Genomic DNA, 12770 nt, shown 5'->3' on the forward strand with positions numbered 1-12770 from the left:
AAATAACGGAGGGAGCGGGGATGATAACATCTCGAACTGCTGCAGCTGTTTGCGCTCCGATGTGTCAGAGCCCTCTGTCACTGGTTGGTGACAAGAATGCCTCTTGGGCACAACAGACATTTCAGAGCTGATTAAGACTTGCTACATTTGGTTATTGAAATGGGGATCACTTTTCTGGCAAAGCACACGGGGGTATTTAATATCGCAGTCGTCTTTGCCTCTGTTTGCTGACAGGTTGCGCTGACGTGGCTCGGCGGATGAGTGGCTGGATGGTTTGCGGAGGAAACATCAGGCCCATCGTCTCGTGTAGTCAGCAGCAACACATAGCGTGAGTGGGAGGCTAATAAATGACACTTTACAGACATTTCAAACTCATTTTGGACTGGAATAATTGTCTGGTCAAGAAAATCAAGCTCGGTTGTCTGCAGTCAGTGCAAACCTATGTCTCCATGAAGGTGTCACAGAAAAACATGCATCCAGCTAAGTAATTAGACTAAGTAATTACTTATATATATATTATAAAATCAGACTGAGGTGTACAACTGACTGACTACATTGGTTGTATAGTTAAGGCGGCCCAAAACTCCTTGTCAGGGATGAGGATTTCAGTCCACTAAGTGATTTACACAACCAAAGCCATTGGCTCATATTTGTTCCATAAAAAAATGCAACTTGCAAGCTAGGCATAAAGAAAGAAACAGGAACTTGCCACAGTCATAGAGCAGAACCAGGAAACAACGAGGCAGTTTTATTCAACAGGATAGATGACTGTACTGGATCACCAGTACCTTCCAGTTAAGATATTTATAGACAAGCAGGTGGAGCTGTGAATGAGAGGAGTAACAGATTTTCATCTCTTCACATCCGAGTCTCTGTGTAATTGGACTGATTTTTCCCATACAGTATGGGGTCTTCTTGAAGAGCTCTGCAGATGCATAACCATGAGCATAACGAACATCATTAAAGACTGCAGAGATCTCTTGCTGAAAAAAAAGCTGCTGGAACAGAGGTTCAGGTTTTTCCAAGCAGATCATAACCCAGGCTATTTTTTCTGTGCTATTCAGAGACTAGTAAAAGAAAGCCTAAGAGTCTAGGGAACCAATTAGTTTAGAGCACACTGAAAGCATGGTTGGCATGTGCTGTAGTGAACACAGAATTGCCTGTTTAGATAGAGCAGTCATGACTGTAACACCTGCAGTTTAGTGACGGAGATAAATGTATTTCTGGAGAGGTCAAGGTAGGAGGCCCTAAGCTCTAATCTTGCCTTTGACGCTGACATCATGTAGGACTTTTAGCAGGTCCGTTAGGCTTGGCAGAAAAGGGATGGTAGTGAATTTCCCAGGTCAAGATTCATTCAGCTCATGTATGTGCAGTTCTTGGGACAGATATCAATAAGGAATGGTAATTGTTGGAGAGGCCAACCATAAAAATGTTGAAAAGGATAAATTCACTATCATGGACATTTTAACAATCGTTTGCAATTAATAATTTCTTCAGAAAACTGAATTTTTCTTCTTGTTCACGAATTGTTCATAAGTAGATCATATCTTCACAGATTGATAGACTATATAAAAGCATTTACTGATGTACTTCCAAGGGATTTCTCTTGGCATAAAGTGCAGTGTGAGAAAAGAATAATTAATAAGGACCCCCAGGCAAGTAGAAAATAGGATACATTGCAACACAGGTTTATTTCAGGTAGATTGTGTCAGATTGACGTGACAGTTTTCTTTGCTGAAAGATTTTTTAGACAAGAGGTATATAGTAGGTATCATCTATGTGGACTTTGATAAAGACGGGGCAGCTACTCATCAAGTTAGAAAGGTGGAAATCAGTAAATGATCTGTAAGATGGGTGGATTAGCTAAAGGGAAAATGATTATGGTATTACTGAAAGAAGTATCATGTTGGAAGGGTTGGGCTACCTCAAGGAGCTCTAAGCTTCAGCTGCAATCTTGCATTTCTTGATGAGGTGACTACAAAAAGAAGGATTAGTCTGACTAATTGATAAGAGGATGTTCAAAAGCTATAGCAGTGTCTCAAGATATTGGGCCAAAAGAACTGGTTGACTGTGGGATAAGATTCAGCCATATATAAACAGCTGCACTTGGAAACTAGCAACTGAATCTTCAGGAGAAGATAACACACCATAGCTAACAATTAAATAAGGGAATGCATTGGCTGCTAGGTCTATTGGAACTATCTGTCACCCCTGTGATTTATCTTTGAAAAAAAAAAACACAAATGCAATCCTAGCATTTATCTGCAGAGAGACTTAAGACAGAGAGAAGGGAGTTGCACAAAAGACTGCTGTTATCTGACCCTCTAACGTACTTACTCGGAGGGACTGGTAAATTGGACTAGAACAAGTGCAGGGAACTGTTAAGATGATCAAGGGATAGGGGACACTGAAGGGAAACTAGACTAGAAATAAAAGAAAAGACTGAAGGGCAGTATTTTGGTTAGACTGATAAAATTAAAGATTAAAGAGTACAAGACTGCTGAAGCTACAGGATGAATAAAGCATCAGACAGGAAGCTACAAGACAGTTTAAGCACCAAACATAACGACAGAAAGCTCTGATCGATGAGTTTAGCTTATGGTTTAATTTGTAGGCACTAGTTTTGGAGTGTACTGAGTCTGGCTGGGATGGAGTTAATTTTCTTCATAGCAGCCAGTAGGGTGCTATGTTTTGGATTGTTGACTAAAACAGCATTGATAACACCCTGATGTTTAACAGCATTTGTATAACTTCAAGGCCTTTTCTTTTCCCCATTCTGCCAACCTAGCGAGTACGCTGGGGGTAAGCAATAGGCTGGGAGGGGACACAGCCAGGCCAGCTGACTCCAGCTGACCAACGGGATATTCCTTACTGTATGATGTTCGGCAATAAGAGCTGGAGGAAAGGAGGAGGAAGGGAGAACGTTCAGGACTATGGCATTTGTCTTCCCATGTAACTGTTACATGTGTTGAGGCTCTGCCTTCCATGATGTAGCTAAATATCTGCCTGCTGATGGGCAGTAGTGAAGGAATCCCTAATTTTACTTTGCTTGTGTGTGTAGTTCTGCTTCACTTACTGTACTGTCTTTATCTCAGCCCATGAGTTTTTCTTGGTTTTGCCCTTTTGATTATTCTGATTCTACAAGAGGATTACTGATGACTCAGGTGTTTTCTTCCAATCCTGGCTTCTTAGATGCTATAAAATAGGCCAAGAATTATTTTCCTTAATTGTTGTAAAGGGAAGAAAACTTTCATGGCATGGCCTTTCACTAGACTGTCATCAGGCCAACACTGTGAGAAAGACAGCTTTCTCTGTTATTCGAACAAGCACTGTGGTTTATAGACAAGGAACAGAAGTTCTTCTTGATCCCTGGTGTTCAGGCAAGAAATTTCAAATTTACGTGACTCAGTAGCAGTTAGACTTTCTTTGTGTGAATGCAAGTTGCCTCTCCTCTAGATAAGTTATTGTTCTGAAGGTCTTTCTGACCTCTTTTGTTTCCCTAGCTGTTGTTGTAATTTACCCTGGCTGTAGCTGAATTTTCTGCTCTGAGTTGGCTAGCGTGCTTTCCTTCAACAGCGAGAAAAAATGTTTACCACAGTGAAAATGTGGTGTGGCTTTAGTAGCAAATATGGCTAATGGAAAGACCAGAGAACTTGTTTGTGAGTTCACACAACTGGAGAGCAAGTTTCCAATGTGGGTTTTTCGGGTTAGCTGCGGCCAGAATTACTGTTGGTGTCTTAAGTACTGGCCAGGTGTTATTTAGCTATTTCCCTTTTCACAGCGCAGGGAAAATTTAGCACCTTACACAAAGAAAAAAAAAAGAAAAAAAAAACAACAAAACAACACCATACTATTTAATTTACTCTTCTCTCACCAGCACAGACTGGGTAGAAGGAGATGTGCTGTTTAGGACCAAACGCCTTGTTCACTTTTGCGGTGAGGAAGATGAGGTTAGCCTTCTCTTAAACATTTAGCTTGGCCTCCATACTCTTGTGCCTGGTGAACCTCACTGGTCCTGTTTTACTGGTTATTTTGTGGGGAACAGCTGGCTAGCGGTTCTTCCCTGTTTTATTATGCAATGTAGTTCATAAAAGTTGCGGCCTTCAGTTTAACCATATTCCTGTGTGGAAAGTCTTGTTCACTGCAGCGTCTGGGCCAGAGACATTTACATCACTGTAATCAACAAGCACTTAAAGCAGTTATTCCTTAAACAACCTTGGCTTAGCAGAAAGCAAGATGGAAGAATGCCCTTCCAAAAGCAAGGATTTCCAACTTGAGTAGGAACTGTTTTTTTACATGTATTAAAAACAAATGATTATTTGCCATTTCCGTTCAGTTGCCAGTCTAGTCAGCTGTGTTCATCACTCAGCCTGACTCAAGGCACAATAATCAAACAGCACAGAAGAAAGATGATCTGGTAAAGACATTAGAGATGATACCAATGAAGAAGAAACCATTTGTTGCTGTTGTTTGTTTGTTTGTTTTGTTTTTATTTGGAAATCTCTACTGCAATGAAAACTAACAACTGCTTTCTAGTCTGGTCTGGAGCAGGGTGCTAAGATCAGCATAATAATAGATCTGTTACTTATTTTTTATTGATGCACATACCACCTATTTCTGCAACATGTTCACTTTTCAAGAAGGACACGTTCCTCATTCAAACAGATGTAACAGGAATTTCCATCTTGAAGATTAGGAGGATCTATGGATCTCAACTGCAAAGGACTTGAAACAGAAGAACTGGTCTGAATGAAGTATGTTAGGAAATGTGTGTGTGTGCAAGCACAATAAGAAACAGCAGAACAAAAGTTAAAGGAGGGGCTTGTACTGGTAACAGAGGCCACAGTTCCCACACAATCAAACTGAGAAATGTGTTATTTCCATCAAGATCTGAAGACGACAGCATCAGTGACTTGCTAGCTAAAGACCCTGAATTCTTGACGAGGGTGGCAGAAAGGTTGCAGAATCTCACGCATGCCGTTCCTTTTTCCATCAGTCCAGATTTCTACCTCATGGAGCTTGATTCACAACTATTACCAGACTGTGAGAAACGTCCACAGGTCTGACACAGGGAAGGATGACGCAAATGATTGATTCTTACTATGGATATTTCCTATGAGAGTAGTGATTTTAGTTTGCAGCAGCAGCAATAAAAATAAACAAACAAAGCCTTGTGGACTCTTGAAAGTCTCAGTTGAAAGTGGAAACCTATGTTGACTAAATTTAAGCCTTCTGACATTTGGTTTACTCTTCTCAGCAACCTCTCAGGGACTTCTGCAAGGTGTTTCAAAATGCTAAGGCTCCACTGATCAAGAACCATCACGTTAGGGAATTGAAATTCCCTCCCTTTATCTGAAGTATAGACATAGAAAACTCTACATACTGTTTGGTTTCATATACTGAAGAAGTTGATTTAATTCAGTAGAAAATGTTAAAGCCAAGTAATAGGCCAAGACGTGACAGAGGATGAGGTTACAATTAGTTTCATATTTAGAACCTAAATGAAATATGGGGATTTGCAAATTGCTTCCATATAACTTATAATTCAAAATATTCTCGGGACCATCAGGGGAATTTCTTCATAAAGGAATAATATAAAGTACAATGTAAAGTAGAGAGTATAATGAATAACAAAAGAGTAAATATGAAAATACTGACTGAATATCTACTAAACACTATATAATTTTCCATGTCATTGGGTGTTCCAGGCATTTTTACATGAAAGTTCTATTCTGAGGCACTGCTCAAGATTTTTTTCTTAGTATTCTAAAACTGCTGAAAAAAAAAAAGTGACTGCAGTGTGTTCAGTTTGTTAATTCCAGGTCTTTTCAACAGAGTTCATAATATACTTCCTTTACCTTTATAGTATCAGACAATCCAAGACTAGCTTCTTTTCACCTATAAAATTTGTTGACACTGAGCAAATAACAAACTAGTTAAGATTGCAATGACAAAAACATTTGAATTTCTCCCTAGAGGGCCTGCTGGAACCAACAACCTGTATCACTCTGTAAAATAACCACAGCACAGTGCTAATGTGCTTACTGAACATTGACAAATAAGATATATAAAGACTTGTACCCTGATTGTCCTCTCTGTTATGGTAGTATAAATCAAAATAATGGTAAATAATCCTGTTTGGTATTTCTATTTTCAATTAAAGCTTTAACTGCACCAGGCAGCTTTAACCTCATACACTGGTTTTCCTATGGCCATAAAGGATTTTGGTACCTCACTGTTTTCCATGCACTTAACAACTGCAAGGAGGCTTCGGGAGTTGAGCTGTCTGCTTATGTTACCCCTCTGTCTCCTGGGGTAGTTTGCATTCACCTTTTCTGGTGGTCAATAACAAACATCAATTTTTTACCCATAACAAGTTTTTTTTTTATTTGCAAAATAATGCTTTAATATATAAACATTTATTTAAGCAGATCAGTTATGCAGCCTTAAGACAACTTTAAGGACATGACAAAATAGTTCTGTATTGTTCACTCACTTGGGTGAGGAAGCTAACTTTTAATAAGTTCAGATGATTTTCTAGAGGACAAATGAATGTACTGTAGGAATAAAATTAAGTTTGGGGATATGTATTATAACACAGATGTTTCTTTGTCATATTTCAAGTGAGAATGCATGGAGCCTAGAACACCTTCCCCTCTGACTGTCCTGCTTTTGCACTTGTGGCCCCAAACCACGCTAAATTATCTTAATTGTCTTCTCTCAGAAACGAAAAAGCAGTGGGGAATTTTTATGTCTCTGGGGTTTAACAACCTGCCTCCCTCATGCCTTCTCCTCAGCCTCCGCCCCTGCACCCCGAGGGGAGCAGCACGTGCGCCCAAGGGCTGCCATGCCCCCCCTGCCTCCTGGCAGGTGCCCTGTCAGCACAGGGTGGCCATCCTCCCCCACGGCCCAGCTCCTCCCCTTCTGGGCTGGGAGCCCTGATCTCCCAAAAGTGAGTTCTCCAAGGGTTGGGGCTGCTGTAAGGTCGTGGGACCTGCATGGAAAAGCTTCCCCTAACAGAGCTACGGACCTTTGTGAGGAAAAGTTTAAAGCTGAGCTCCTGGTGGAAAAAAAAAATGGAATGAAGGATGAGGAGCCTGGCTGTGTTTTCACTTGCTAACCCGTGCTATGAGAGCACTGATATAAACATCTCTTCTGGAGGAACGAGGAAAAAAACGCCCTTTTTGTTCATGAGTTTTAGGTAACTTAATTGGGAAGCTTTGAATTCATCCGTTCTGTTCTTTCTTAAGGTGACTGAGGCAGAATCAGGAGGGTTGTGGATGGTTCCACCAATATTTCCAGTGGTTTACTGAAGCATGTGTCTGCCCTGATGAGAGATGTGGAACTTTTAAATGCCTAATGGTAAGTGTACAACAGCTCTGTGTCAGAAGTCTTCAAGGAAAATTCCACATTTGTTGTCCCCATTGCTCTTTCTCCTGAGAGCTGCCATTCAGCTGGGCCCTGGTGCTGATCTTGCTGAAGTTCCTACTTAGGATAACTTGCAGTATAATTAGGCCAAAAGATGATTTGAAGTGGAAAATAGTTGATGAGTAACACGCTTAATTTGTTTTCAAGTATAGAGAGAAAGTGACATAGATGTGTGTCTGTCTGGTTTTCCATTAGAAATTAGTCTCTCTTTTTTTTTTTTTTTTTTTTTTTAAGAATGTCACTGGGAAAGCATTTAGCCTCAATTCTGCAGATGCATGAATACATGAGTAATTTCTTTTTTTTTTTTTTTTTTTTTTTTTTGCATAAGGAACCTTGATCCCATTGAGGATTCAGTAAAACTGCATACTCGTAAGATTGGAAACTTCTGGCATACATTCCAAGCACAAAACCTGAAAGGGATTGAAACAGGAATTATTTCTATTCAGATGTTATACAAAGTTGTTTTAAATATTCATAGCTTGTTAAAGTACATCTATACTTTATACAGCTTATGTTGTCTCTTTTGTTCAACTTGCTTAAAGCCTGTTCAAAGAATTGTTATCACTTGTCATACTGGAAGGATATGTCAAGTAGGGGAGTGTGGTGATCTGGCATTATCGCATGTTTTATGACTTTGGAATAAAGCAATACGATTCTTAAATTTACATGTAAAACCAAGTTGGGAGATGTAGCATGCATTTTGGAGGACAGTACAATGAATAAAATTATATCGACAAATTTTATAAGTAAACTGAAATATAGGATGAAATTCCATGGGGACATGTAGAAAGCACCACAGTTAAATAGGAATAAAACCTTAAGTGTATGAAATTCTGATAACAGGAGAGGATTCAGAGGTTGTGGTGTGCTTTTTTTTTTCTTTTTTTTTTTTTCAGTAAATCAGAAACAGTATGAGTCAGCAATGTCATACCGTGAAGAAAGCAAACATCATACTGGGATATATAAACAGGAGTCTTGTATGTAAGACACATGAAGTAATACTTCCACTCTACTCAGCACGTATAAGGCCTCAACCAAAGTACTGTGTCCAGTTTTTGGCACAACACTTGAGGAAAATGGAGAGGGGCCAAAGGAAAAAACCAAGAATAATCAGAAGTCTAGAAAAGACAACACAGGGAAAGACTGAAAGAAGAGGAGTTGTTTAGTCTACAGAAAAGAAGACTGAAAACATACTAACAGTTTTCAAATATGTGAAAGATTGCTGTAAAGAGAAGGATATAAACCATTGGCCATTGTGCATAACAAAATAATGGTTTAAAATTTGGTTGGGGTAAGGTTTTACTACCACTTATCTATAGGGATAAAAAAAGTTCCGAGTAGATAGCCTAAGGAAACTGTGATGTCTCTGTCTGGTGGCTTTTGGAGGCTAGAGAAACAGCTGTCAAGAACGGCTGAACTGCAACTTGAGGAAAATAGGCTGGCCTAGGTGTGGTGCTTGCTATTGTATTTGTTTTCTATGCTAGTACAACATTTTTAAATAAATATTAATCTATCTTGTTGCTGTGTGAAAGCCCAACCAAACAACACAACAAAGAGCCTTAGCCATGCAAGATGATCGAGCTAGAATGAAAACATAGCTCCACTGTCAAAATACATTACTTTCTGTTAAGAAGGCTCACAGACCATGTATTTTGTGCTTCCAAAGGGAATCTCCTGGGGACTTGCTCATTTTTTATTTTCCTTTTGTAAGTCTTACAGTGACCGGTCAGAAGGTGCCTTTCACTGGAGGCCTGTAGGCTAACAAGGTATGCGAGGACGCGGCAGGACACGAGGTGGCCATCCCAGTGGGACAAGCGACATGAAGTAAGATGGTCAATGATTTGGACTTAGTGAGCTGCTGGCTGGGTGCAAGATGGTTGAAATTGCGCCGGTAGGTTATAAACTGAGTTTGCCTTAATCCAGCGCTTCTTAACTAACTTTCTTGGACATCTGTCGTTTCTTATACATTAAAAAAAAAAAAAAAAAAACGCCAAGGAAAAGGTTTGAATTGTGTGGGAATTACGGCAGTGGGAAAGAAGTATAATTATCTGAGTGCATAACTTTGTGACGTGATGATCGCTCAGACCAGGAATTAATTATATGAGCGCAGAACTTCGTCATACGTGACGATCACTCGGACCAGGAATTAATTCTGAGCGCAGAACTTCGTGACATCCGACGAACTACCGACCCGAGATCCCTCGGGCCGGGCGCGGGGCGCTCCCACGCCGAATGGCGGCAGCGGGCGGGCGGCCAGCAGCGCAGCCCGGCTCCCGGCTCCCGGCTCCCGGCCCCCGGCCCCGCGCTCCCGCCACTGCCCCGGGCGGCGGGCAGGCGGCTGAGGGGGCAGGGGCGGGGCGGGAGGCGGGGCCACAGCGGACCGTTAGCCCCGCCCCCGAGGCGTGGCTGGCGGTGGCCCCGCCCCCGCCCCTCGTTGCTTAGTTACAGCGCCGGGCGTCACTCGGCGCCGGGCCGAACCACTCTCCCACCCGCCGCGGGGGGGGGAGGAAAGAGAGCGAGCCGCGGCTGCTCCCAAGTGCGGCTGCGGGGCTCGCTGTCGGGATCCCCTCTCCCCCCTCCCCTCCGCTGTCCCGTTGGTTTCGCCCAGCGCGGCCCTTAGCGACGGCGGGGGCGCCGAGGGAAGATGGCGGCTCCGTGACCGCGCCGCCGCCGGCTCCGTTCCCCTTCCGCCGCTGCGCCCCGCGCCTGCCGCCCGCCCTCCCCGCCGGGGCCGGGGGCCATGTCGGACTCGGAGGAGGAGGAGGGCCCGGACCGCCAGCTCAAGCTCGTGGTGCTGGGGGACGGCACCTGTGGTAAGGTCAGTGCCGGCCCCGCCGCCGGCGCCCCGGGCCCCTCCCGGCCTTCCCTATCGCCTGGCGCTGTCGCGACATCGGGCGGCGTGACCCCTTCGGGTGGTCGCCCCGGTGGAGCTGCTGGAAGGGCGCTGAGGTGGCCTGGGGGTGCCCGGCAGGCTGCGGGGGCCGAGGGCTCGGGGCCCGGCCCGCGAATCCGGTGCGAATCCGGTGTTCGGCCGCAGCGACGAGCGGGGACAGGCCGCTGGTGGCTCTGTGCAGGGTGGTTCCGGAGCTAAACACCTGCACAGGGGTACGGAGCGTTTTGCAGCTATTCCGGTTACTGTTTCAGGGTTTGGAAAGGCACCTCTGGGCTGTTTTAGAGTGTTTGTGGCTTTTGTTTTTATTTTGTTTCCCCTAGTCGATATAAGCGTCTTTACAAACAGTTTCTGAGTGTATGTAAACATCTTGTGATGTTTGCAAGGTGCTTGTGATCATATCTATTGTAATACGTAGCCTAAATCGCTTTGTGAGTTGCACCCACAAATATTCCTTTGATTGTGTATTAGACAAGTGTACTTCTGTCATTAACTTGTGTATCTGAAAAATACAGTCATACCTCTGTCATTAACCTCTCATAATGAAGAGGGGCAGGAGGTCTTCCTCACAGGTCAGATGTAAAGTAGAAATATTCACAGAGGTGGTTTAAACGAACTGCCTGCCATTAATAGAAAGAAGCCCTTAGCAAAACCATGCACGTTTTCACTCACGCAGAGCCCTGTGAAGAAACAAAAGAAATGTTGTCTTTAATGATTCTAAACCCAGCCTGAAGTCGTGTTGTGCTCATGTGAGTCAGTAGGTACAATTCCAAGTGACTGTGTGAGGAGAGCATAATAAATGCCTAGGACTGACAGCCGGAGTGCTGTTTCACTGGTAGCTTTCCCCAGGAGTCTTCTATTGAAACTGAGGAATCCTTTCACTACTCCTGTTCAGCACCACGTGGCAAGACCTCTCGCCGAACATGGATTTTCAAGCATTCTTGAGTTTTGATGTGTATGCCTGCTGGTTCCTACCTCTCACTCAGGAGCTGCCATTCATTGAGTCTCCTGCAGGCTCTAGGAATCCTGTACTTCAAGTGCAGCTTATTTTCCATGAGCAGCAGCTAAATTGTGGTGGGCTGCTTTTCCTCCTGTCCCCCCTAGATGATGCTGTAATAGAGGCTTCTTCCACTCATCCTGATGGCCTGGCAGCAAACACTGCAATAATATATTTAGTGTAAGATATTGGAAAATAAAGAAGTGATTTGGTCTTGAAATGGAAGGGTAAATGTGCATAGTGCCATTTCAAGCACCTCAGAAGACTAAATTGTTGAGGTTCCTCTCCTTCATTGCTTACTAATTTGTTTCAGTTGTTGAAGCATGTGTATATGTCTATATGTTTTCAACTCTGTCTTACCTCTCATGTCTGTGTTACAGCTGGTCTGTATGCCGTACGTACTTAGCTTCACATTTACTGTGCAAAACATTGATTTTTCTCTTCTTCTGTCACTGGGACCATTGGACAGGAGAAGTGTAGGAAATAATATAATATGTCTTTGAAATATCACATGTCATGTGTTTAGTGTGAGATTTTCAAATTTGACCTTTTCTCATTGCTTGCTCCCTCCTGCCTTTAAACAAAGTTATTTTACTTATTCACTCTTGGTCATCTGGGGCTGGCTGATCTTCAGTTTCCAGAAAAAAAAAATGATGTTTTTGTGCATCAGTGAGCTGAAGGTGAAAACTTGCATTCTTTTTCCTCTTCTGGTATCACACATCGTGTAGAAGCAATGTGATTCACGTTCTGTGGACATGCTGATGGCAGTTTTAAAACAAATCAGTATCAGTTCTAAGCTAAGGGTAATGTTTATGTTTCCACTAGCTAGGAATTCCTGTCTGTGAGGCAAGGGAGGGATATTGTGCTTCTTTCTATTCTTTTTTTTTTTTTTTGTGTGTGGTTTTAGTGAGTGGTGGGATACTTTGGGAGTTGTAATGCAAGGAGTAAGCATGGCTGGAGCAAGCTCGAAGGAGATAAGATTAGTAAAGGAAGAAGGAATGAGAGGGGTGTGAGAGTAGAATCTGAAAAAACGTTAGAATAAAATGGAGAGAGTAAGGAAATGGTAGGTGGTTGAAAACAAAAATTAGGAAGGCAAGATTGGTCAGTAAGAGAATGGTTTTCTAGTTTGTGTAGGTCACCAAAATCAACCTGAAGGCAGATCTGAAACTGGAGGTGGGGATAACTTGATAAAAAAAATCCATCAATTATTAATAGCAATCAGTTCCTCGATTTTGATGACAAGGAGGAACATAGTTGCATTAGGCTGTTGATGAAGGTTTTAAATCAACCCACTCTTCCCAAGTCCAAATGATTTTCCATTAAAATAAACCAGCAGTGCAAGTATGAATTGGGGTGTGGGGGGTTGGAATGTGGTCATCTAGATATTTCTACTCTTGATGCACACGGATTGGTGTGATATTGGAGTATATAATGGTGCTGATTTGAACTAGAACT

General features: G+C 42.6%; 1 protein-coding gene across 5 annotated transcripts in view; it reads left to right on the plus strand.

The window, feature by feature from the left end:
* Positions 1-9822: 9822 nt before the first annotated feature.
* RAB28 (RAB28, member RAS oncogene family) overlaps positions 9823-12770 on the plus strand; it is a 62578-nt gene continuing 59630 nt past the window's right edge. For 2 of the 5 annotated variants that reach the window (XM_080589962.1, XM_080589964.1), the window contains exon 1: positions 9862-10246. In XM_080589962.1, coding sequence (XP_080446088.1) covers positions 10169-10246 — 78 coding nt within the window. In that variant the 5' untranslated portion in view covers positions 9862-10168. Of the gene's footprint in view, positions 10247-12770 lie in introns of all 5 variants that reach the window. The other 3 variants (XM_080589965.1, XM_080589961.1, XM_080589963.1) reach the window with 3 other exon arrangements.

This window comes from Anser brachyrhynchus, assembly GCF_964034855.1.
Source record: "Anser brachyrhynchus genome assembly, chromosome: 4".
Lineage (NCBI taxonomy): Eukaryota > Metazoa > Chordata > Aves > Anseriformes > Anatidae > Anser > Anser brachyrhynchus.